The 27167-nt window shown below is 47.4% G+C and overlaps 1 protein-coding gene across 2 annotated transcripts in view; it reads left to right on the top strand.

Moving 5' to 3' along the window:
• The window catches only part of SMARCD2 (SWI/SNF related BAF chromatin remodeling complex subunit D2), a 1053332-nt gene that overhangs the window by 406305 nt on the left and 619860 nt on the right, over positions 1-27167 (top strand). For both annotated transcript variants that reach the window (XM_069634087.1, XM_069634085.1), the window contains exon 3: positions 5662-5704. In XM_069634087.1, the coding sequence (XP_069490188.1) occupies positions 5662-5704 (43 nt within the window). The remainder of the gene's footprint in view (positions 1-5661; positions 5705-27167) is intronic.

The following is a 27167-nucleotide window of genomic DNA, read 5'->3' as shown; positions in this document are numbered from 1 at the left end:
ATATCCACCTGACAAGGTGGAGTAGTTTAAGGGAGAGCTATTGGACGCAGCAGTTGTAGCACACAATTTGCTCGAGTCTTCTGCTCATCATATAGCCACCTCAGCTAGAGGAGTAGCCTTGGGTGTAGATGTCTGCAAGCAGGCTTGGTTGCATGCAATCAAGTTTACAAAGGAGGAACAGGAGAATGTTTTGGAACTCCGTTTCGATGGGGTTACTCCTTTTCATAGTTCCACTAATGAAGCATTGGTCAAAGAGAAGCCAAAACCACATTCTGCACTCACACAGGCTTCTTCTTCTAAAAACCCTTCCTGTCAAGATTTAGGTCCCGCTCTTTTAACAGATTGTTTTGTTTTTTTGTTTTAAGACTGAAAAACACATTAGTCAGACAGGTCACCCAGTGTGCACAGGAGGGAACAGCAAAAAACTAGTACATGTTGTTTTCTCTCCCAACCTTCCTCATCCTCTGGAACAACATACAAATTCTCAAAGTGGCACCTTCGTCCAGTCCCACAGTACACCGGGCAGGGGTAATTTGGCTCTTCACATATAAGCCTGAAGAACTATGACATCATACCCTTGGGTTTTGTCTGTAGCAATCCCTCCCATTCCCCATCCCACACCTTAACTGATACAAGGTGAATATTCTTCCCTTCTAGAGAAGGGGGAGAAATAGTTGAATATGATGCCCCTAGAACCTTTTCCGCTCAAAGAGAGGGGTCTAGCTTATTAGTCTCATATCTTGTTGGTGTCAAAATCGAACCAGCGGGCCTGAGCAAGCGTGCAAATATGCCTGTACACACTATTATATTATAGTAAAACTAAAGAGGTGTTCTGGCTGGAGGGTTTAGATTTAATCTTAACCTCTGGCATTGCTCTGGGCAACCCCCCAGACCATCGTTCTTCACCTGCCAAGCCATTACAAAAGGGGAAAGACCATATGCAAATCAGGCTTGGTCCCACACTATTACATTAATAATAGACATTATAAAAATACTTCTGGGCAGATGTCATGTTGACTATGTCTATGCCTTTATGAGTGCATATACACTATCTAGTCTAGTGGAATTTTTCTGAATAGCTTTTTTTAAATTTTGTTTTAAAATTTGATATGTAATTCTTAATTTTGTAAAGGTTTAAATAACTCCCCGCCCCCCAAAATAATAACTTGAGACGTAGATCAGACGTGTACACATTACGATAAACTGGAGTAAGCCACCAACTGAAATTCCGTAATGTAATCCATGGAGAAACCACATTAAACTCGACAGAAATACAGCTTTCAGTGAGGACCGGTGACGAACATCTGCGTTTGTCACATTTTTTAGGCAGTCCAGTTGATGAATCTAAAAGTGAGAAAAGTTGCACCATAGCTCACCCTCCCTCTCAGCCGCGTGCACTGACCCGCTTTTGAAATAGTTGTACATTCTGCTGCTTACCACTGCACCTTCCACATAACTCTTTATCACCAACTGACGACTAAGCCTTTGAGTTCAGCCGCATGAGCTGAAGCTCTGTTTTTAATAGTTGTACATTCTGCTCTGCCTTCTACCCGTAGTTCCTTATTCATTCATTTGCATAGGAAGTGGATGTGCTTGTTTTCTTGCAGTTTTACAGATGGCCTGAAGTACATATGGCCGAAAGAAAACACCAACTTGTGAAGACGGTTTAAAGGTTTTACTTAGAATGTTTACAGTGGGTCTCCCGAAGGGCTGTCCCTCCCTCTTGTCTCCTGTGGGCTTTTCACTCCCTAGCCTAGGCATCTCTTAATTCCAAGGTAGTTACTAGAGATTGGTAATCCCTACTGTCTGTGGTCTGACTGGCTACACAAAAGGGCCCTCATAAGGGCCTAAAGGCAATCACATTCTTTATCTGGCTCCATGAATTTCTAGGACGAGCCTAACCGGAGTCCTAGAAAAACCAAAGGATTTTAAGAAGGGATGCCTTTCAATCTCCCAGGTCTTACTTAGCCTTGCCCTTTCATGCCCTTCTGCACATCGACTTGATGTTCTCTCATCCCTTTCACTTCCTCCTTTTCTCCTCTCCCCACTCTCCTTTTTCTGCCTCTCTCGCTACCACTCTCTCAGTCCCTGTAATGTTCTTCTGTCTCCTGCTGCTCACGCTTGCTCTGTATTGCTCACCCCTTCCAACTCTATACTTTCTCCTCTCCACTACTCTGCCTTCAAACTACACTCCGCCCTGCCTCCCAAAGTCACCCTTATTCCACTTTCTCATTCACCTGGTTCACTCACTCACACATACATCCCCTATTCTTACACTTAATCTTAGTCACTCCATTCATTCACCAAGCATGCACAATCTACCTTCCAAGTACTACTTTCTCTCCCCAACTAATACCTCAATTTACACACATTCTTTGCAATTCTCTTCCACGCTCTACTGAATCATCCTACCTTTTCTACATCACCTATTCTTACACTTAATTTTAGTCACTCCATTCATTCGCCAAACATGCACAATCTCCATCCAAGTACCACTTTCTCTCACCAGCTAATACCTCAACGTACACACATTCTTTGCAATTCTCTTCCACGCTCTACCGTATCGTCCTTCCTTTTCTTGGTCCACCTCCTTCTCCTCCTCTGACCTCACCTGAACAACTCACACTGCCCTGTTTCAAGTGTCCTCTTTTATCCGCCTCCTCCCCATCTCATTGGTTCTTGCGCCTTTCTGGTTCCCTGGGCCAATCTCTCCTCTGTTGTTCATCCGGGCTGCACCATACAGGCTTCTGAGGTCCTGCCGCCTCTACAAGCATGGGTTCACTGATGTTCGGCAATGGTGGCCCGCAGGAAACATAATTGAGAGTGTTCTTATGCCATTAGTCTGAAGCGTGGGCCTGCCAGAATTCAGCAATGGCAGCCTGTGACAAACACAATCAGTTCTAAAGTCGTTGCTCGCGTATCATGAAGCTTCCCGGCTACCCTTATGCAGCCCACTGCTCCAGGCCCTAAGGTTCGCTGCTGGCTGTCTCACTGCTGGGTAGCTTGTTCCCTCCAATGCCTCAAAGACTTCTGGGATCTGGAGCCCTGAAAAAGAACAATTGTCAGAACAGGGCACAGCAGATATGGGGTGGTGATAACAAATGGTACTTGACATGTGTAGCCTGACAAAAGTTGAAGGACAGAGTGGAGATCTCCAAACTCCCACACCCCACCTCTGGGGTAGGAATGGCTCTGACAAACACCTTGTAGGCATTGTGCCTCAGGTTGAGAGGGGTCCCAATCCCCTCTTGACAAGCAGTGACATTTCAAATGTTCCATCATTTCATTTAAAAAATGTTGCTCAGAAGAATTTGATGTGACTCCGAAAACATGCACTATGACAATGGCTAGGCAAAAGGTTTGTCTGCAACCTTGGCAAAAGTACGGAGGAAAGAGGGCTATGGACTGAGAGTACAGTAGTCACTAGGGTGATTAACGTTTTCGATCTTAACCACCACCTCACCGGGTGATAACTAGGAACAAAGAATAAAAAGGCACCCACAAAAACCTTCGGTTTCATCCACAACCTTTTTCCGCCACTTTCGATGTGGTCGTTACATTGAGATACATTGAGATGAAAGCAATCAATCGGCCTCATTGCGAGTTTGATAAAGAAATCGTAAACTAGAAAAATTTAGCTTCTCCAAGTATTATAAGACTTAGGGTCTCATCAGAAGTTGGGTGGTACGGTAAAAATGCAGCAGTAATAAATAGTGTTACTGCTGCATTACCGCACCCCCAATCACGAGTTTGGGCGAAATTTGTAGCAGAGCTGGAGGTGAATGTGCCAACTTCCCACACATTTTCAGCACAATTACCGCTGCAGTAATTGTGCCGAAAATGCTGTATTGAGTCCAATGGACTAAAACAAAATGGGGACTTACACCACCACGCCACTTGTGATCTGGTAGCAATACCGCAGGACTAAGTGGCGGTAAGGCTAATGCGTTGGACGGTATTCTGGTGGATTTACTGCCGAACTCCTCATGAGTCCCTAATTAGTCTTCGATATACAGTAGGACCACATAGAATGAAGTTATCCTATATTCTTCTGAATTGCCTAACACTGATATATTAAGTACAGAGTAAATAAAGATTCCAATTTGTCAATCATATAATCAGATATACAATATGAGTTATCCGTCTTTTTGCGCTCCACAATATAAGCTCTATAGAAAAATGGCCCATCCGACACGTGTTTCAACCATTCAGGTCCTTATCAAGGCTTTACCTGGGCAATTTGTACTGTTGTATCAATATCTCTACTGATGTCTATAGTTTGATTGGCCTAATCAATGATCTTCTGTATTAAATGTCAATGCGCCGCTGAGATAATGTGCTCAGCATAATTGATTTCCCATACCACCATACTTGTAATGCGGCGCTAAGTCTTATAATACTTGTAGAAGTGCAATTATTCTGGTTTACAATTTCATTATTGTCCTATGTTAATAGGTAAGGGCATGGCCCATGTTCACCAGAAGCGGCAGCTACCACCTTGAATTTTGATTCTTTCGAATTTCAAACCTAAGCGCTCCCTTATCCTGGGCAGCCCCATCATTACGAGTTTGGGGGTATCTGGTCAGTAAATCTGCCCAGATACCACCAAACCGTATTACTGTTACCGCCACTTGGTCCGGTGGTATTATCATTGGATTACAAGTGGTGGTGTAAATCCCCATTTGTTTTTAGTCCATAGGACTCAATGTGGCATTTTCGACAGTATTACTGCAGTGATAATTCTGCCAAAATTTGCAGAAAGCTGGGGATTTACCTCCAGTTCATGGCTAGAAGTGAATCCTCCAACTTTCCATAGCTCTCAACCATTTGTCTCGCAAAGGCGGGTGAAATCACCCGATTTTGTTTTTGGCGGGTGAGACGCCCATTGGAAAGAATGGGCGTGCAGGAGGCTTGGCGGGTGAGTCAGCCCTTTGCAAGGCGGGTGACACCCGCCAAAAGCGGGTGAGTTGAGAGCTATGACTTTCTGCCAAACTTATATTTGGGCAGTGCGGTAATGCGGCCGTATACAGTAATACTGCTGGATTTAACCTGCACCGCCCAACTTGTAATGAGGCCTTATGACAGCAGAATTTCCCTGGTTATGTGTTAAACCCTACTTTATTGCGGCAAAAGACATGTAACTGTACTGTGAACTGGTTTGAACTGTGAATGGTAGACCTTAATCTAGCACTGCTTATTGCGTTGTATCTGAAATCTGTTTGCGAAAGCAAGCAGGTTGAGGTCATCATGTAAGAATGGCTGGGAATTTACTGTTTGCGACTATGATTTTTACGAATGGCAATGCATTGTTGCTTTTTTTGGTACATGCCAATTAAGAAATCATTATTGAGACGTGGCTTTTGTTACATATCTGGCTCCCAGTCTGAACAAATCATGTTGCCTTTACTCCCACTAGAGACAAACGTGTGAAGGAGGCATTATTAAACAGATTGTTATCAATTTTAGATCTTTGCGGTACTCAAATGGATAATATTTAACAATCGTTAATTCTACAATTTTCACTTCAATGTGAATTCTTACTGCTGCATATGACATGTCTGTAGATTCGCACACTCGGTGATATAAACAAAAGAAGTTTTGTGATTTTCTGTAAAATGCATTTATTGCCAAACATGCTAATTTTGCTTTGTTTTTCTATAGTGTCAAAAGAAGAAAGGTGGCTGATAAGATTCTTCCTCAGAGGGTAATACCTTTTTCTTGAATGTTCTCATTTCTTTGATGCTGTAAAAGACACAGTACAACCCTATTTCAGTTTTAGTATCAACATGGACATTGTTAGGTGTTCGATATGTTTATATGTTGCTAGCAAATGGATTGGAATTTGGGTGAAATAACTGTGGTTCCCTTAAATAGTCAGTAAAAGTGACACCCCTTCACAAGTGCGCAACAGTGTGAGGAGCCGAGGTGGTGTATTTGTTTGATGTGTTTTGTAGCACCAATGTTAGCTTTGGGATCCTTGAAAGAAAATGTACGATGGGAGACTAGAGTGGAAGAAAAACAATTATAGACATTCCTGAAAAGAGATTGTATTAGTACAAATGGTTGACACTTGATCGAATGATTTCTAGTAGTACTTCCAGAGCATCCTTTAATGGGCTGACAGAGAGCGAGTAGATACATGGACGATGCAAAGGTGAAGGGTTTTGAGAAGATGTTGCTATCCGGATTTTAGGCTGCATTTAACATGTAGGTTATTTTAAGGTCGATTATTAATGCACTTAAAATAAATGCTTCGAAAATAATATAAAATACCCCGTGAACCATTAAACATAAAGAAAGTGCAGTTTGAATATTGTTGGCGCTAATTGGCAATTTCTGGCTAATACAGAATGGAGCAAAGCCACCTTACTGTAAGAAATGCACTGACATATATCGACTGCAGTAAAATCGCAGTAAATGCAGTACCACCGTCAATCCCAAGTGCATAACAAAACACCACCCAACAATGTTTGACATTAACTCCCAAAAAATAAGCTGAGATCTGAGTTTGTATTAACCAAATTGAATCCCATAACTAACTGTTTCACAGTCCTTTTACACATTTTGTTGGAAGAGTGATTTCTGCGGTAGGTGCTCTAAGCTTGCCCTTATAAAGTACATGCTATAGCTGACGAAAATGTTATTAATGGGCAGTAAATTGCTATTTATTTTGCTACTGGTAAGGTAGTAAAATATTCTGTGCATCCAGTGGTATTTTTAAAGTCGATCGCCCTACTGTTATATTTAATGCCAGTGTAATATTATACAAATAGAGGTAATTTATATTAGCATTACTGCTTTGAGTAAGGGCTAGCGGAGGGTAATTACAGTGGTTCAGTAATTTTCTGCTGGTGTATTTCTTACATAGTAATGCTCTCTTGTCTCTGAATTGACCTACAGCGATATGGGAGAAGGAGTAGAATAATATTATCTGGTCCCGATTCTCCTTGAAAACCTTGTATATCATCATAGCAGTGCAACCAATCTTTAGTCTGTTTGGGCCTGGGTGAATTTTCCTGCACAAACCTCGAGTTACCTACATTTCATTTGGTTCGACTAGATCGAACCTCGGACAACCTTTTTGAGCAGTTTATCTGAACTTCAACCACGTGGCTTAAAGAAGGACAGATGAGCGCCTGCAACTTTCCTGGGGGTTGGGAGATTGTTGCTGAAGACAGGTGTAAGACATTTAGGGAAGGGCTAATAAGCTGCAGTGGCACTTGAGTAGTTGAATAGGAATAAGGGCAGAGAGAGGGAGTGAGTGACTGGTACCCAGTCAGAGAAATAGAGTTATGATTGGTTTTGTGTACACAGCTCTGTGTGATACATTTAGTGATTTAAAGTGGGCGAACAATGCAAGTTCCGTCTCCATCAGAGATTTGGGGAGGTGGTTGGCATACCAGTCAGTGTTTGCCTTTTCAAGCAAGTGGACGAGACATGTGCCAATTGGTGACACTTGGGAGTAGAAGTAGGAGGAGCAGGGAAGCCCTGGGGGAAGCTTGTGGGAGAGACATGCCTGCTTGGTTTTGCCAGGTGCAAGCAGCCGTAATTCAGGAATGTGGTTGATACACCATTCAGTTCATGTCTCTTGAAGCCAGTGGATGAGATATATTCCTTTGGGTGGCACATGGTAGGAGGCATGGGAGGAGATGGGAATTCCTAACAGCAGCTTATGGAAGACACACACTGACCTGATTTTGCTGGGAGGGAGCAGCTGAGATTCAGATGGCACACAAGTTCCTGTCCGTTTCGTGAAGCGAGTGGACAAAGCAAATGCCATTGGATTACACCTGGTCGGAGGTTCAAGGAATCAGTGTATGTCTCTTGAAGTGAATGGACGAGGCCTGTACAATTGGGTGGCATGTGGGAAAAGGAGCAAAAGGAACCGAAATCCCCTGAGGGGAGCCTGTGGGAGAGACACGCTTTGCTGATTTTGCTTGGAGAGAGAAGCAGAGATTCAGGGAGGGAGACGGTTTACATTTCAGTCAGTATTCGTCTCTTGAATTGAGTGGACAAGACAGTGTCATCGGGAAGCATCGACGAGCAGGAGAAGCCAGGAGTCCTTGAGTGGAGCTTTTGTGGGAGATTTTGTGGGAGACACGCTCACCTGATTTTGCTGAGAGGGAGCACCGGAAATTCCAGGATGCAGGTGACAGTTGGCATCATTATAAGTTTGCCGGTCCGGAAAGAAAGTGCTGGTAAAAATGTTTACCAGCACTTTTCCATATCGGCAAACTAGAAGTTTGCTGGTGGAGTTACATGACTTTCCTCCAGCCAACAGCTGGTATTTCCGGCACCGGTATTGCCTGTTCCGGAAATACCAGCAATTGCCTATGGGACTCCATGGAATGGGGAATTACTGGTATTTCCACTGCTTGTAAGATCCCGGTAATATCGGGATATCAGGTGGCGGAAACAATAATACTGTTTGGTGGTATCCCCCCAAAATGACCGGCCGGATACCACCAAACTTGGAATGACCGCCACTGTCTGCTCTTGAAGCGAGTGGACGAGTCATGTGCAATTTCGGGACATCTGGGAGGAGTAGAAGGAGGAGTACGAAATACCTGAGGGCAGCTTGTTGAAGAAGAACAGTCGCCTAATTTTACTTGAGGGGAGCATCAGAGATTGGAAACACGGGTGATACATTATAGTCAGTGAGTGTATACCACATTTCAAACAAATGTTCAGCACCAAAACTAGCCAAAGGCAGGGAGAGACATGCTCTTCATGGTCCTTTCACTCCTGCATGTGCACTTGCTTTGTGAGGCCAGAATTGCCTAAAGTCAATTAAAGATATCATCCATCTCACGTTACACACTCCTTTTTACAATTTGCTCTGGTGTACATGCCCAGTACAACTAAATGCACTAGTATTGCTCCACAATGTTGAACATCCACTGAGACAGTCAGAGCAGGTTGCACATTTAGTTCCATCCACTATCCTAGGGTGAAGAGTAGTGGCAAGGAGGCGGGTGAGCCAGAATGAGGGGTGGGGGGGGCACCAGAGGTAGAAGGTGATACAGTCAAAGCTATTTAATAATGGCGAAGAAGGTGACAAGGAGATTATTGCTTGGAAGGGGCGAGTTGCCCAGAGGGGCTGAAGAAGAAAAGAAAGACAGGAAACCAGTAAGGGAGTGACTGGAAGGGTGCAGAGAGACAAAGAAGTACCCAAAGGTATAAAGAAGGAGAAAAATATATCACTTTTAAGGATATGGAAGATGCTCACAAGAGATGAAGCAATGAGAGCAGGAGAACTGCAGAAGTCATTTTCAGCCACAAACAAGAGAAGAGAACAGTGCCCAAAGGGCTAAAGTAGGAGAAGCGACTATTGATTGGGGGCTGGATGATTTTGTGAGGAACCTGAAGGCGTCCTCACTTCTTTTCCCCATGGATTCTCCTCTCAGGTGGCCAGGGAAAGGCCATCGCATTTGGATCCCGACCCTGGGGGTGTTTATGCGAGAGAGGATCCAACTGGGTTGAGGGAACTTGGGGAGTGGGGAGAGGACGTCCTTAGGTGAGACATGGTATTTCCTCTTTCCCTTTTCAGAATGTACCATCTATCCCTCAAGCCTTTGTAGGTTACTGTCAGCCTTTTTCCCTTTCTTTCACACAAAATGTCCCCCAGAAACAACCCTCTGGTACTGAGATGAGGAAGAGGGCTATGGAGCATTTCAGTTGGAGCAGCCAGGCATGTCCAGGTAATAGGTTTCACCATGGTCAGTCAATTGAATTCAATGGCCCGCACCTGCGGTCATTTAACAATTTCTAGGTGAATACAAATGGTGGCTGTCCAGCACAAAGTGAGAGATGGCCTGGAGAGAAAGAAGCAGGCTGGCGAGCCGGAGTAGGCTGGAGAGGAACGGACTGGAGAGGAGCTGTGCCGAGGAGGAGTGAGAGAGAGATGCTGAGGCCAATGCTGGCCATAAGAGGGTCTAGAAATCCTGCTGCCCTCCCTGTCAGGTGCACGCAGCAGGAGCTGGTGGGGCGCCAAAGCCTTCGGCTAGTTTCCGGACTCCAGGAGAGCTTGTGGTGCTCTCTGTAGCTGCCGCATGGGAAGACAAGCTATTCGCTGCAGGACTCTAGGAGAGCGAGCAGCACTCAATTTGGCTACCGCGAGAGAGGGGGGTTGAGCAAACAGAAGACGGAAAGCAGAGCATTGAAACCCAAGGCAGCTGCCATATTCAACCGAAAACAGGGAAACAGTAATACCGGGGCACTCTGGGGACTGGAAACAGGCATGTTTGAATGCTGAACAAGCTGAAAGTTGTTATAAGCGCTTTTGAAAGTAATTTTGAATACCGAACAAACTGAAAGACATTGAAAGCACTTTTTAATGCCGTACAGAACAAAATGTTATGAGCACTTGTGAATGAAGTGAAAGCAAGGTGATGCAAATAGCAGATACAACGGAATGAATTGTGTGAGACACAAGTGGTTGCAAAACCAAAAGGATACCATGAAGGGTATGAAATGAGAAACTAAGGGCCTCATTCCGAGATTGGAGGTAGCCATGGCACTATTTGCGCCATGGCTGCCTCCAATACCGGGTCCAGCACCAGTCTTGTTCAATGGGGACTTACCGGTGCATTCTGACCCTGGAGGGACCGGTAAGTCCCCATTGAACAAACCATTCCCCATTCCCATTTGAGCCCCCATAGGGCTCAATGGGAATGGGGAGGGCGCTAATAACAGGCTCTCGACTAGCAAGCCCGTTATTAGCGCCCTGGTCCCTTAGCGGGACCCGTAAGGGACGTGTGGTCAGACCACACATTCCTTATGGTTCCCGCTAGGGGACCTCAGAATTGGGTGGTAAGGGATTACCGGCACTGGTCTCTTTACCGGTGCCGGTAATCCCTTACTGCCCAACTCATAATGACCCCCTAAGTATTGGCCAAAGCTACAGGAGCTCAAAGAACTGCAGGTTAAGAGGAAATATGTGTTGGCAAGAGCCAGAATAATACAGAAAGGGTAACAAAGTGCATAGGGGTATCGGTTGCGTGACCTGTAATGGGCAGACTGTGTGGTCCAACAACTGCGCTTAGACCAAGTGGCCCCTTTTTGCAACAAGACAATGAAAGTAAACTTAAAGAAGATTGTGTTTTGCAACAGCCACTTATGTGATATTGAAGTCAAGAAACATACTTACCTATGTGAACAAGTCAACAGTATTGATGACAAAAGATATGGGAAGGGTCCCAAAGAACTGTGTTGTTTTGAAAAGCTTTTAAGTTAATAAAAAAACCTCTTCCAGCATTCATTGTTGCTGGGATATCAGTGATTCTGAAAGATAAACTTGCTTTCAAAGTCTGCCATATAGATATTCCCAAAAGTAGGTCTGTTGTTGAGTTGAATATTTATGAACTCCAGGGCATCATTTTGGGGAATATTGGTATGCTAAACTGTAACCTGAAGTGCTATGTGATTGTCACTGTTATGTTCTCTGCCTTGATTTATTCCTATGAAATCCCCAGTGTACTGAAAAAAGGAATTAGTGGTTTGGGTTATGAGCTGTAGAAAAATATCAAAAATCGTTCTGCCTGGAGAATCCACTGTTTTTGGTAATATACGAAAGGAAGGATTTATGGTGTCTCAGAGATTGAGATAAAAGGCTTCTTTCGAACAGAGAAATCCCTGTACTTTCGCTGCCTCACAAAGGTCTTGCATTTGACTCATCAAATTGTCTGTAGAGTCCTTTTTTTATTTGATATAATGGGTTTCAGCATAAAGCAAATGTGTTGCTATCTGTTTGTATTTTGAGGGGTCCCGAAAAACAATTCCTCCTTGCTTATCTGTCGCCTTTATGGTGAACATTTCATTACCCTGGAGGTCTTTCGGTGCTCTGTTTTCTATCTTTGTTAAATTTGAAAGAGCATAAATGGGCCTCTGAAAAATAGATCTGAGACCATTCAACACAGTTTTAAAAAAAAGGAAGAATCACAGCTGTCATTTCAAAGTCAAAGGTTATGAAAGAAGGTTATGAAAGAAGATTTGGTCTTGAGGTTAGTCACTGTACAATACTTCTCCTGCTCCTTATTGTACAAATGTATGTGCAGTCTTTATCTGTGAAGGTTTCTGAGCTCCAACTGTTATTTGTAATGAATTCACTGATTGAGTGGGAACAAATGACAGACCGTTGCATAATACTGTAATGAAGGCTTGGAATCAATAGTAGACACAGACACAATGGATACAAGTTTCGGAAACCTTTATTTGGTATTTTGGTTGGGTTGGTAGAAATTCCTATCTGGCCTTCACTCTAGAATAGGAGTAATCTCGACCATTAAATGAATAACAAAACACTCCAAGTCAATCTATTCAAAATAAAAAGACCTAAACTAAGAAAACCTAACCTTGATCCCCCCCCTCCTCAAAATGACAGATCTGTTAAGGGAATACAAAAGGAAAATAGTGATAGAATAGTGATAGAAATGTAAGAATGGCTTTAAATAACAACTACCTTAACCACGTTCAACACTACAGGGTCTAGAGAGTTTCCCAGAAAGTAATGGGTGGATGGCACAGTTCCTTCAGTCTTGCACACTTTGGCTTACTGATAAACTTTAACAATTCGGGTTTGGGCTTCAAGCTTCTGGTTGTTCAATCAGTTTGTTAGGCTTCATTCGCCTTGTCATAAATATACAGTTACACTCTTTACCTTTACTGTACAGGTTTCCCTCTGCCGGGCTCGAGCCTGTCTTTCACCTTCTAATCACACAGTTCTGCACAGGCTTTTGTCTGCCGGGCTCAAGCCTGTCTTTCACTTTTCACTTTATCAGACAGTTCTGCACAGCTTCCCTCTGCCGGGCTCGAGCTCGTCTTTCACTTTTCGCTTTATCAAACAGTTCTGCAGTCTTTTCTTTTCATGGGGTTCCCTTCCCCACATTTTGTCTCAGGTGTCTTTTTAATGTCGAAGACTTTCCAAACTGCAAGGATTTTACATAGACCTCTGCATGACCACTTCGACCTCTCTTTCAAAAATTCTACAATCCTCAATCTTCCTTCTCTCACAACACCAATGCCTCTTGGTACATGTAGTGCCTTATTCTTTTCGGTGTGCCTTCTTGGGCCTTTTCCAAAGTTCGTATGTAACACCAATACTTCTTGGTATTTGTAGTTTGGAAGGCTGCTCTGCAGTACCTTCAATGTTTCTTTCCTCTGCTCACTCGGTTTCACTCTTGGAACGCTTACGGCTTCCCAAAGGTGTAGGATTCTCGCCTGGCTCTCTCTCGATCTTCATAACTATAGATCAGCACCTTGGCCTTACGACTTCCATTGCCTGCTTCGCATCAGCCGTGGAAGAACTGTTCCTTCTCGTACCCAGCCTTGCTCAAAGTGGGCCTGTGCGTGCCACCTTTTATTTCTCCAGCATTGGATCTTTCATGGATTCACATGCTTAGAATATTCCCCGTTGACAGACTGGGAACCCTCGGTACACTTATAAAGCCGTTTCCTATAGGAAAACTTCCAACACTTTTGTGTTCTATCTATGTCGTTTTGGGGCCACCCACGCACGCCCCACTAGGACGTAGCGGTATAAATGCCCCACCCCCGCGGCTCCCTTCAGATTTCAACCGTCTCCAAAGTAGTGGGAGCACCTCGTGTAGTCTACTATTTTGTCTAGGTTGTGCTGTTGGAGTTTTGTCCTGATGCCAGGAAAAGATTCCGGGGTCTATCCCTCTTCTCAATCCGCAGTCACTCTTGTCGCTAGAAGTTTTATCCACGTTACAAACGTTGCTGAAGACACTGGACAAGAGGCTACCTCAAGCATCTCCGGCCAGGTCGGCCATCGCCGAACTGGGCCCGTCTCGTCGGCCACCTCCGTCAACCCCCACGGCAGTGCCAGCGGGTGGAGACCTCTCAGCTCCACGCCACGAGGAAGGAGAACTGATAGATTCGGACTCGGACAGGAGAACCTTATCGGATGTCTCACTTTCCCCCTCCAGGGATCCAACCTGGGAGTCCGAGGTCGAATTAGAAACCCCGAGAAGCCCGGCTCAGCCGTCTCCCCCGGACGACATTGGGTCATTAAGCGTGTGCAGAATTCGGGTTGGCCCAGGAAGAGGAGAAAAAGGACTGCTTTCTTTTTGACCACATGGGAAAGAGTAGAAGGTCAGTGTTTTTGGTACCCATCCTGGATCATGTGTGGCAGGAGGGGTTACAGACCATGCGTCACCCTTTCTCGGAACCGGCAATAAAAGGTCACCTGGAGAAAAAATGTAAGGCCCCAGAAGCTACCCCCAAGTGTCTGTCCTCCCAACCAACCCCTGACTCGGTGGTGTCGGCGGCAGCTGCGAGAAAGGAGAGGGCCCAGCACAAGTGCACGACCCCCCCCGGAAAATGAGGCCAGAAGACAAGATGCCTTTGGCAAAAAAGTGCTGTCGGTAGGAGCAACCACAGTGAAAGCGGCCAACTCTCTGGCTATAGTAGCCAGATACGACAGAGAGATGTGGCACCGACTGGCACCTCTGCTGGAGCATCTGCCGGAGGAACATCGTAAGGCAGCGATGTTACTGGTCAGGGAAGGTGAAGAGGCCTCCAATCATGCCATAAACTTCGCAGTGGACCTCGCAGAATCGGGGTTTAAACAAGTGAATAACGGTGTGGTTCTCCGAGGACAAGCATGGCTAAAATGCACCAACTTTAGACCAGAGGTGCAATACAAGGTGCTGGATATGCCTTTCGAGGGAGACCTTCTGTTCGGCGAGAAGGTGGACGAGGCCCTGCAGGGCATGAAGGAGGACTCGGACATGGCGCGTTCCTTGGGTTCCCTCCAGAGTGGTCGGTGTTTCAGGTCTTTTCGTCCCTTTAGAGACAGATCCTTCAATAGGCCGGCATACCCCTCCCAGGGATACAGACGGGCTTCTCAAGCGGCAAAACGACACCGGGACTACCAGACCTCCAGGAAGAGAACAGGTTACTCGTCGTCGACGAGGGATAAGCAGACCAAGGACCAGCAATGACGGGCACCGGAACGTTCTGGGAGGCAGAGTATAGTGCTACATGGACGAATGGGAGCAAATAACAACGGATCAGTGGGTGTTGGACACAGTAAGATACGGACATTCCCTGCAATTCAAAAGCAACCCTCCGCACATTCCACCGGTGTTTGTAGCTCAACACCATCTGAGCGTGTTGCAGCAGGAAGTAGCACTTATGCTACAAAAAGGTGCTATAGAATTGGTTCCGTCGTCACAGAAGGGTCAAGGGGTTTATTCCCGATACTTTGTGGTGAAAAAACCAAACGGAAAGTGGCGTCCCATTCTAGACCTGCGTGATCTCAACAAGATGTTGAAGAGCCTAAAATTCAAGATGCTCACGCTCCAGGAAGTGATCCGGTCAGTTCAGGAAGGGGACTTTCTGGCATCTCTGGACCTGCAAGACGCGTACTTCCACATTCCAATGTGTCGGCGACACAGAAAGTTCCTAAGGTTTGTGGTAGGATGGACTCACTACCAGTTCACAGTACTTCCTTTTGGGCTAAAATCCTCTCCCAGAACGTTCACGAAATGTTTGGCCCCGGTGGCGGCCTGGCTGAGAAGGCAAGGCCATCATTTGTACCCGTATTTCGACGACTTTTTGGTGAGGGGGTCATCCTCTATGTCGACTCACACAAGTTTGCAGGCCACCATGCAACTCTTACAATGACCAGGGTTTGCGGTAAACTTCGGGAAATCTTTATTGACGCCGTCGAGAATCTTGGTATCCCTGGGCACGCAATTCGAGACTCAGTCAGGGTTAGTGAAGCCATCGCCGCTCTCTGCCCCAACTTTCAGTGCTATGCGGATGATACCCAGCTCATTTTCAGGTTACCCTCGGCCTCCTCTTCTCCTTCCCTCATCTCTGACTGTCTTTCTGCTATCCAGGAATGGTGTGCCGCCAACGACCTCTGCCTTAATGCCACTAAGACTGAGATTCTACTCATCGGCACACCCACTCCCTCCTTCCCTGCAGCTCTCTGGCCGGCCTCTCTTGGCCCTCTTCCTGCTCCTACCTGCAAGGCAAAAAACCTCGGGGTCATCTTCGACTCCACACTCTCCTTCTCTCCTCACATATCCGAATTCTCTAAGAAGTCACACTACCAGCTCCAAATTAACAAGGGGGGTCCTGGGAGTCCCTCTGCCAGACATTAGTCCTGGTTGCGAGAGACTTGCCCAGAGTCTTTAGCTCACTATCTTTCACAGAGAAGAAATATCCTAAACATATCAGTCTTTGTCCTGCCCTGGGGCAGTCCATCACCGAAATGCTAGGCAATTCTCCTCTGAACAAGAGTACCAACAGCATCCCCAGACACGTGTTTCGGTCTGGTTGGACCTCATCAGTAGGGAGGAGCTGTGCCTCTCTAAGAATAGTGAGCAAGGGGTCCACACTACCAGCTCCACCTCCTCCGAGGTATCCTTCCTTTCCTCTCCTTCCCCCAGAAGCTCACTGTCTCTAGAGCCCTGGTTCTCTCGAAGCTGGACTACTGTAACAGCCTCTATCTAAATCTGCCTGCCTCTACTCTCTGCCCTTTGCAACTCATCCAGAACAGGACTGCGAGACTTGTCCTTGGCCTCAAGCCCAGGGACCGTATCTCTCCAGGACTGAAATCACTACACTGGCTCCCAGTGACTGCGAGGATCAAGTTCAAAACCCTCTGCATTGTCCATTCTGGGGCCTTGGGCCAAAATACCTTCAACTCTCTCTTCCTAAATATCTTCCTTCTCAAGCTCTTCACTTATCCGCCTCCAACTCCCTCAGGGTCAGCCGCTCCTCCAAACAACGAGTTGGGGGCAGATCTCTCTCCGCTGCAGGGGCCTCCCTCTGGAACAGCCTTCCTGCCTCCCTGAAACTTGAGGAGAACCATCTCCGGTTCCGGAAGCACCTCGAAACCTTCCTCTTTGCCTCCGCTTTCTCTCCCCCTCTCCCCTGCTAAACTTCTGAAACTGCACTGAATCTGCAACTGGGCCACTCACCGTTCCCGGTCCTAGGCCCAGCCATTCTCCCCTGCACTGCCTCCCTGGGTACCCCCTGCACTGCGGGACTGTGTCTGTATCCCTACAGCCCCCCTTCCCAGCACTTGTCTGCACTTATCTCGCACTTGCCACTAGCTGGCCCTTGTTATTTATCCTGTATGCTATTAACCATGTACTGCACTCTCCCCTCTCCACTTCCCCCTTGCACTTTCCCTTCCCCTCTACCCTTGCACTTGTGCGATCTAAATGACACCTGGCCTAGTAGGATCGTTGTCTGTCTCCCCTTGTTCCTCCCCCCGCCTCGTCGCGCCTTGAAACACTTGTGTATAGGCGCGTTACAAATGCCATATCATATCATATCATATCCCTCGACAGAATCACCAAACTCAATCGATTGGCAGGTCGGCTGAAAATCAATACCAGACTATCAGTGAGAAAATATGTGTCGATTCTGGGCGCTATGGCGACCTGCATTCTTTTGGTGGGCAACTGCTGCCTGTCCATGAGGCCGGTTCAAGAGTTTCTAGCAAACCGGTGGACGCAGGCCCAAGGACTCTGGTCGGACTGACTGACCGTCGACGATGACGAGCTCCTACTAGCTCTTCGGTGGTGGCAGGGCTTTCAGAATCTATCCAGAGGTGTACCCCTACAGGAGCCGGAGTTTCGGCTAACCATAGTGACGGACGCATCCCTGACAGGCTGGGGTGCACACATGGGCACCCTACAGACGCAAGGTCGTTGGTCTCGAAAGGAGTCACTCCTGCACATCAACGTTCTGGAACTGAGAGCAGTGCGCTGGGCCTTGAAGTCTTTCCTGCCACACATCAGAGGGTCCATAGTGAGAATATTGACAGACAACACAACAGCAATGTTTTACTTAAGGAAGCAAGGAGGCACGCGGTCCAGAACCCTTTCCACCGAGGCTCAGAAGGTGTGGCACTGGGCTCTGAAACACGATATATCCATCGTAGCTCATCATCTTCCGGGGGTACAGACTCGCTCAGCAGAAATATGGACCAAATTCACGAATGGGAGATAGACAGCGTTCTGTTGTCGAAAGTCTTCGAGAAATGGGGACGGCCTCCGCTGGATCTCTTCGCTCCGAAGAGGAACAAGAAGTGCGAAATGTATGCCAGCAGATGGCCACAGGAAGGTTCTCTGGGGGAAGCGTTCTCCTTCCCGTGGACGGACAAGTTCCTCTACGCCTTCCCTCCGTTCCCTCTTATAAGGAGAACTCTGCAGTGGATTCGCAGGTACAGGTGCCGGGTCATCCTAGTGGCACCGTGTTGGCCGAGGCAGCCGTGGTTTTCCGACCTGCTTCACCTGTCAGTAGATCAACCGATATCTTTCCCGAAGGTTCCCAATCTCCTGTCCCGGGACGAAGGAACAGTGTGGCATCACAATCCAGACAGTCTCAACCTCACAGCTTGGCTCCTGACTTTTCGGAATTTGGTGCCTTGAGCATTTTGTCGGATTGTCGGAAAATCCTGCAAGCAACACGGGCCCCTTCCACGTGTGTAAGTGGAGAAGATTCTGTACGTGGTGTCAAGGACAGCCGGGAGTGCAACCTCTAAGGATAACTCTGGAGCAACTTCTACCGTATCTGCTACACCTGGCGAAGAGCGGATTATCCTTTTCATCAATAAAGGTACACCTGGCGGCCATCTCTAGGTTCACGAGGAGGAGGCAGTCGTCTCCCTTGTTTAGTGACAGGCTGGTGAAACACTTCATGAGGGGTCTGTTCCGAACATTCCTGCCGGTTAAACGGTTTCCACCAACGTGGAGTCTGAATGTGGTGCTAGCAGAGTTAATGAAAGCACCCTTTGAACCAATGGCCACCTCGTCGATGAAGTTCTTGTCATGGAAATTGACCTTTCTAATAGCTATAACATCAGCTAGGCGGCTAGCAGAATTGCAAGCGTTGGTCGTGGACCCTCCGTACTTAAGGTTCTTTAAGGACAAAGATGTTCTGTCAACTAATCCTTGTTTCATTCCAAAAGTTCCTACGGCTTATCATAAACACTCATCCATTGTCCTGCCTACCTTTTTCGCGACCCCCCTCATCGGCTGCGGAAAAAGTCCTCCATACCTTGGACATGAAGAGAGCTCTAAAATGTTACCTTCATCGGACTCAGCAACTTAGATCTACGCAGCAACTCTTCATTGCATATGGTCCGTCGACGAGAGGAAAAGCGATTTCAAAGCAGGGATTGGCCCAATGGGTCTCGTCGACGATTGCCTTCTGTCATTCCAAAGCGGGAAAACCGCTACAAGGGTGTCCGAGAGCTCATTCCACGAGGGCAACTTCGTCTTCGACGGCGTTGTGGGCAGGATTCCCGTTGGCAGACATTTGCCAGGCGGCGGCATGGTCAGTGCCTCACACGTTTACCCGACAATACTGCCTCGAACGGCAGCATGCGGATGAGATACAAATGGGAAGAACAGTCTTACACCATCTGTTTCAATAAGGTAAGCCCTTTTCATATGTATATATGGACGTATATATGTATATGTATGTATTTATATTTCTGAGGCTTGTGGAATCTGCTTAGATCACATGCTGTGCATAGGCCGACATCTAGTGGAAGCTGCGGAGTATTACAGTTTGTTTTTCGAAAGTCGAAAATGGGCGTCGACACAGGCGTGCCAGTAATACTATCCCTAGTGTGACGTCCACTGTACCCAAGATCCCTCACGCGTGTAGGATCCTCAGATTGTTTTTTTCCGCCATACTGGTCGGAAGCATCTTGCGGAGTTCCCTGGCCTTAGCCATACTTTTGCTGTTATTATAATTATAATTCTTATTCTTTCCCTTCCCCACCCCAACGTCGACCCTCAACCTCGACGACGGCTGGAGAAGTCATCGACCGTCGACTGCTGCACGACGGATCGGGGCCTTGGAAGGCCGCTGGCCTCGGCCCGGGCCTAGTAGGCCGCTGGCCTCGGCCCTCACAAGTAGGGAGAGTGGGGGGTGGTACATACTCTCCACTCTTTATATAGAGTTACATTTATATATTCCTACACTTAGCAGCCCGCTGCCTTAAGGTGCGTATGGAGGGTACCCCTTTTCAATTCTGCCCCAAGTGCAATCGCAAATACCCTTGGGTCGACAGGCACGCCACGTGCAATCTCTGCTTGCCGAGAGATCACCTCGAAGCGAACTGCAGAGCGTGTAGTAGGTTTAAACCTAAGACACTTAAGGACCGTTCGACAAAGCGTTGGGCCCACCACGCCAGGCAGGAGGCCATGGCAGCGGAGGGCGCCTTCAGCGATGGCAGCGACGCCGTACTTTCGGACGGCGAGGGCATTACGGCGTCGAAAGACAGCCGACGAGCGCAGGTCCCCGACCTCGGAAGGTCGTCCGGCAGGGCGGCTATGGGGAAGACCCCCGGCGACGCAAGCGCTACACACTCAACACACACTAAACACACTAAGACCAACCGGACCTCGACGACGTCGACTTCCCGGAAAGAGGCACAAAAAGAACGGTCCGACTCGGCGTCCTCTGGGCGCTCTCGATCGAGATCGCCTCACGACGCAAGGCAATCATCCACTCTTGCCAAGAGTGCCTCGCTACACACATTAACGGAAGTTCGATCGTCGGGAGACGAAGACGACTTCCACCCCCAGGCCGCGCTCCAAGATACCGAGACCGCGGTTAACACCAGTGAGGCCCCACGCCCGAAGCACACAGATACCTCCCTAGACCCTCGACGCCAGGCGCCGAAAGTCTCGGGGGCCTCCAAGGGACAAGGAAAACACTTTTCCACACACGGGGAGGGGGGGAAACAGCGGAAAGCACAGCCTTCCACCCCTGTAAAGCCATCCTCTCACCCTAGGCAGACAATCAAGCACAAGTCTACCCCTGAAAAGTCCCAGAAATCACCTGCTAAAATAATACCCTGTTCCAGGGAATGGTCCAGTGAGGACATAGACAGGGTTATGTCTAGGATGTCTTCCTTAGCTGATTTTTATGATAAGAACCCAGAACACTTTCTTTCATATAACCCTCAAGGGGCCACACCCTCAGGCTCCTCCGATCCCATCCCGCTAAGTAAAAAGCCCCGGTTCGAAAGACCTGAACCCTTTGAGGTTCAACCTTACTCCACTCCATATTCTACTCCACTCCCCAGTTACCAGGGACAAGTTTTCCCTGAAGAGGACCAGGAGTTTGACATTATGGAAGAACAGACCAGGACAGATTACTATGCGGAGGATGAGGACCTGGAGGGGGGAGAAGATGAGGAAATCTACAGAGTAGATTCCCCAGTACAAAGCGAAGCCCCAGTTACTGACTCTCCAGTTGATAACCAGCCCCTCCTTAACGAGGTTCTCGCTCGAGCAGCGGAACACTTCCACATCGACACCCACGGTGTACAGGAGGAAAGGGACTTCGCGGAAGAATTTGTAGGAGAGAGAAGACCGGTCGCTCAGACCATCCCTATCCTCAAATCCATCCAACGAAGAATAGATCCTTCCCTGGTGAATCCGAACCTCACCAGAGCTGTCAACCCCAGAATTGAAAAGATTTTCCGGGCAGCCCAGTCTGACCCTCTATATATAAGGGGACATCTTAAACCAGATTCCCTAGTGGTTACCAACACTAGAAAAAGGGCTGGCACGCCCTTATCTTCATCAGAAGCTCCTCCCGACAAGGAGAGCAAAAAACTTTACGGGTTTGGCAGGAAGGTAGCCTCAACGTCCGCCTACCAAACAAGGATTGCGAATTCCACCACCCTGTTGGCTAGTTACAATTGCCATCAATGGGAAGAAGTCGCGGCGCTCATTGCCTCTGCTCCAGAACCGTTAAAGGGCCAGCTGGCTCGGATCTCGGCAGAGGGGAGAGCCGTGTCTGGTTGCATTTTAAAAGCAACTTTCGACGCCGCTGACAACGCAGGGAGATTGATAGCAGAAGGTACTGTTATCAAAAGACATGCGTGGTTACGGCAGTCGGGATTCAAAACAGAAACCCAGGCTTCTTTAATAGACAAGCCAGTGGAACCCGACCTATTGTTTGGGAAAGCGGTCGAAGACGCACTTAAAAATGCCAAGGATGAATATGAGACTCTCAAATCCCTTGGCCAACTTACCAACAAACCCCCTAACCAGAGGGGGAACAGTAATTTTCGTCGCCCACGCGTGCAAAATTCACAAAGAGGCAACTATGCCCAGGGACAGGGTACACAATGGAATAACAACCAGCAGTCTACCCAGAGTTATGGCAGGGGTAACAAGAGAGGTCGTGGAAGAGGCAGAGGCAGCCCCAACAAGGGAAGTGGCACGCCTCCACCAAAACAGTGACGCTCAGTTCAGGGTCCCTTCTCACGCAACCCCAGTAGGGGGACGCATTTCCACCTTCACCCAAGCTTGGGAAGGGATCACCTCAGACAGATGGGTGCTGTCAACAGTATCCGCAGGATATTGTATAGAACTACTGCAGCGTCCCCGGAACCATCCTCCAAGACAAAGAGTGCACTCCCTAGAGCATCAAAGGATCCTTCTCGAGGAGATTGCCATTCTGCTAGAAAAGGACGTGATAGAACTCGTCCCAGGACTCCAGGTAAACCAGGGTATCTATTCAACCTACTTCCTTGTGCCAAAGAAAGATTTAACAATGCGCCCAGTATTGGACTTACGGCCTGCCAACAAGTATGTCAAGCCCCAAAAATTCCGTATGACCACGCTACAAGAGGTAATCCCCCTCCTAAAAAAGGGGGATTACATGGCAACCTTGGATATGAAAGATGCTTATTTTCATATTTCCATGCTCCCAGCGCACAGAAAGTACTTGCGCTTCAAGGTGGACAGTCGCCACTACCAATTCAAGGTACTGCCCTTCGGGATAGCTTCAGCACCAAGGGTATTCACCAAGGTACTGGCGGTGGCGGCTGCACACCTACGCAGGGAGGCAATCCCGGTGTACCCTTATCTAGACGACTGGCTCATAACGGGGGAAACCCCAGGAATTTGCAGGTCAAACATTCAGAGGACTATCGACCTCCTCCACGAATTAGGCTTCTCTATCAACGAGAAAAAGTCAAGTCTGGTGCCAAGCACCTCAAAACAGTTTCTAGGAGCTATCCTAGATACTCAGGAAGGACTGACCTTCCCTTCGGAAGAGAGAATTCGGAATATACTCCAGCAAATTCCGCATTATCAGTCAGGTCAACAGATAACAGTACGCAAAGCTATGCGGTTACTGGGCATGATGGCGTCATGCATTTACCTGGTCCCCCACGCGCGTCTGCGCATGCGTCCCATGCAGGAATGGTTGACGAAACAGTGGTCTCAGGCAAGTGGTCATTGGGACGATCTAGTGGTCGTTTCGCCAACACTCGTACAGAGTCTACACTGGTGGACAAGAGAGAACCTCGCAAAGGGGAAACCCTTTTACGATCCCAAGGTACAAGCCGTGGTGACTACAGATGCATGCCTGACTGGGTGGGGAGCTCACCATCTCCACCACACAGCTCAGGGTCTCTGGTCCCACTCAGTATCCAAGAACCACATCAATCTGCTAGAGCTTCTGGCAGTATTCCGAGCACTAAAGGCGTTCGAGCCCCACCTACGGAACTTGTCGGTGCAGATCAGGACGGACAGCACGACAGCAATGTTCTATCTGAACAAACAAGGGGGGACTCGTTCGCCAAATCTGTCCAAGCTTGCCCAGAAAATCTGGATATGGGCACTCAGACGGAACATCTTCCTGTCATCGCAACATGTTCCAGGGGAGCTCAACTCCCTAGCGGATGCGCTAAGCAGAGACTCCCTCCCAGAAGAACACGAATGGGTCCTTCACAGAGACGTAGTAGAAGATCTCTTCTCTCAGTGGGGTTTCCCCACTATAGACCTATTCGCCACAAGCGAAAACAAACAATGCCCAGGATTTGCATCCAGGTTCCCCCAGCCGGACTCCCAAGGGAATGCCCTGTGGATGAACTGGTCAGGGATGTTTGCGTACGCTTTTCCACCAACTCCTCTCATCAGGAAGGTGGTGTACAAGATGAACAAGGAATCGATGACGCTCATCCTAGTCGCTCCCATGTGGGCGAGACAACCATGGTTTCCACACCTACGCAGGATGGCGGTGTGCGAGCCCATCAAACTCCCAGCCTGGTACAACCTACTGTCCCAGCAACAGGGTCAAACAGTGCATCAGGAACCCAACTCTATGAACCTAGCAGCATGGCTCCTGAAGTCATAGAGTTTGGACATCTCAAATTACCACAGAGGTGTATGGACATTCTAAAGGAGTCCAGGAAACCAAATACAAGGCACTGTTACTTTGATAAGTGGAAAAGATTCGTTATCTGGTGCCAGAATAAACAAATCAACCCGGTTGATTGCACTCCTTCCAACGTTGTAACTTACATGCTCCACCTGCTGGATGCAGGGTTGGTTTTTAACTCGCTGAAAGTACACCTGGCAGCCCTCTCGGCTTACACCACATCCCATAACAAGGTCTCGTGGTGGAAAGTACCAGTAGTTAAAGCCTTCATGGAAGGAGTAAAGAGACTTCACCCTCCTATTTCGAACCCACCGCCAGGATGGGATCTCAACGTGGTGCTAGCTAAGCTCATGGGACCCCCATTCGAACCCATGCATAAAAGTAGTCTCAAACACCTGACTTATAAAACGGCCTTCTTAGTAGCCATTACCTCCATAAGAAGGGTCAGTGAAATTCAGGCTCTGTCAGTGCAAGATCCTTTCTTTACTATCCACAAGGACAAACTGGTTTTACGCACACACCCTAGGTTCTCACCTAAATTCATATCCAAGTTCCATGTAAACCAGTCCATCGAGCTTCCGGCTTTCTTCCAAAACCCGCAAAGCTCGGCTGAGGTGAAACTACACACCCTAGATGTGCGTAGGGCGGTCCTATACTATGTAAATAAAACCAGACCGCTAAGGAAAACAGATCAACTGTTTGTCTCCGTAGCTACAGGCAGAGAGGGAGATCGCGTCTCTAAGGGCGCTATCTCGAAGTGGATTATCAACTGTATACAGCTTAGTTACTCTCTTTCTGAGAAGACTCTGCCTTTTACGCCAAGGGCCCACTCGACTAGAGGCATTGGTGCCACTCTGGCTTTCATTGCAAATGTTCCCCTCGACACCATTTGCAAAGCGGCTACTTGGAGCTCTATTCACACTTTTACTCAGCATTACTGCATTGACACTCATTCCAAGACAGATACACAAGTGGGACAAGCGGTTCTAAGACACCTGTTTGCTCATGACCCTTCTCACATCCCACCTCCTTCTTCTGGTACTGCTCGCTAATCTATGCACAGCATGTGATCTAAGCAGATTCCACAAGCCTCAGAAGGGATACATTACTCACCGTAATCGTATTTCTGATGCTTGTATCTGCTTAGATTCACATGCGACCCACCCTTCCTCCCCTCCGAGAGAAGGCGCATGATTGCTTGTAGTCTTACCTTTCTGTCTATCTGCTTGGATTATCTGTACTCACGCTACTCCTCATGCTTCCTCATGTCAGAAAAAATACAATCTGAGGATCCTACACGCGTGAGGGATCTTGGGTACAGTGGACGTCACACTAGGGATAGTATTACTGGCACGCCTGTGTCGACGCCCATTTTCGACTTTCGAAAAACAAACTGTAATACTCCGCAGCTTCCACTAGATGTCGGCCTATGCACAGCATGTGAATCTAAGCAGATACAAGCATCAGAAATACGATTACGGTGAGTAATGTATCCCATATATAGATATTGATATGTGCATGTACTTTTGCGTACTTATAAATTGGCAGTTTAAGTATCCATAGTTCGGTATACGTATGCTTAGGGGGGTGCCGGATTGCATTCACACCTCCTCTTTTCAGGATCACTGCTGTGTATTCTATTGTAAGCATGTGAATCCATGAAAGATCCAATGCTGGAGAAGGGAATAGTTTCTTACCTGTAACTCCATTTCTCCCGCATTTGTATCTTTCATGGTTTCACATGCGCCCGCCGGCCTCCCTGTAATGCAATCTACTTGTATTACTAGGTTTCACCCCATTCGGCTTTGGAGGGGTCAAAATCTGAAGGGAGCCGCGGGGGCGGGGCATTTATACCGCTACGTCCTAGTGGGGCGTGCGTGGGCGGCCCCAAAACGGCATAGATAGGACACAAAAGTGTTGGAAGTTATCCTATGGGAAACGGTTTTATAAGTGTACCGAGGGTTCCCAGTCTGTCGACGGGGAATATTCTAAGCATGTGAACCCATGAAAGATACCAATGCTGGAGAAATGGAGTTACAGGTAAGAAACTATTCCCTTGTCTGCACAGGAGTGTTAACAGGTGGCAGGTGCATATAGTTAGAATTACGTGCTTGCCTCTGCCTGGCCTCATTACAGGGACAGAGTAACTGCAAGTCAGTGGAGATAATCTGCCTGACCTTATTCCTCATCTTCCTCGGCTCAGTAGTGTTGCCAGTGTAATGTGGGGAGGAATTATGGGAGCTGTAGTTTCCCATGAAAGACACGGGCATGGGCGTTAGATGGGTTGTGGAAATAGGGGGATACCATGTCTCGCAATTAGGTAATTCTCCCCACTACCCGAGGACCCCCTACCCAGGTGATCCTCCCTCGCTCTTCCACTCCCAGGGTCTGGATCCAAGAGCGATGGCCTTCCCCCGCCCACCTGAGCACGGGAACCCCAGGGACTAGGTTGCGGAACATCCTCTGGTTTTTCACAATACTTGGATGTGCTCTTTGGTGTGTGTGTGAGTGAGGATTGTGATAATTTCCTTGTTAGATTTGACAACTTTGGTTGACGTCTTCCTAAAAAAATGTCTATTTTCCTGATTAGCTTGATTTTGATTTGTTGTTTCGTCCAAAGAGGTGCCACTTGTATCTGAAAATGTAATCCACTTTTTGTTGTTGTGTGGTAGATACCCCCTTTGATGTATGGTATACATTTAAAAATGTATGTATTATCTTCTGCCACATATGGGTATACTTGCACTTTTGAGAAGGTTGAAATGTCATTCTTCAGTTTGTCAAACTTCTTTTAAATTCTATCGTTTTTTAAATTCCTCCACCTCTTTGTTGATAGCTTCAAACTTAGTTTGTACATCAGTAATAAGTGAATTTGTTAAGAATAACCTGTCCGCTTCTTCTAGATTCTTGGAACTTCAGAAGGCCCTCATTACGAGTGAGCCGGTCCCGTAAAAATGTTGGAAAAAATGCCAGTAATGGTTCCT

This window comes from Ambystoma mexicanum, chromosome 13 (assembly GCF_040938575.1).
Source record: "Ambystoma mexicanum isolate Mex_15411 chromosome 13, UKY_AmexF1_1, whole genome shotgun sequence".
Classification (NCBI taxonomy): domain Eukaryota; kingdom Metazoa; phylum Chordata; class Amphibia; order Caudata; family Ambystomatidae; genus Ambystoma; species Ambystoma mexicanum.
The sequence above is the reverse complement of the archived record's forward strand: the minus strand, read 5'-3'. Positions and strand labels throughout refer to the sequence as shown.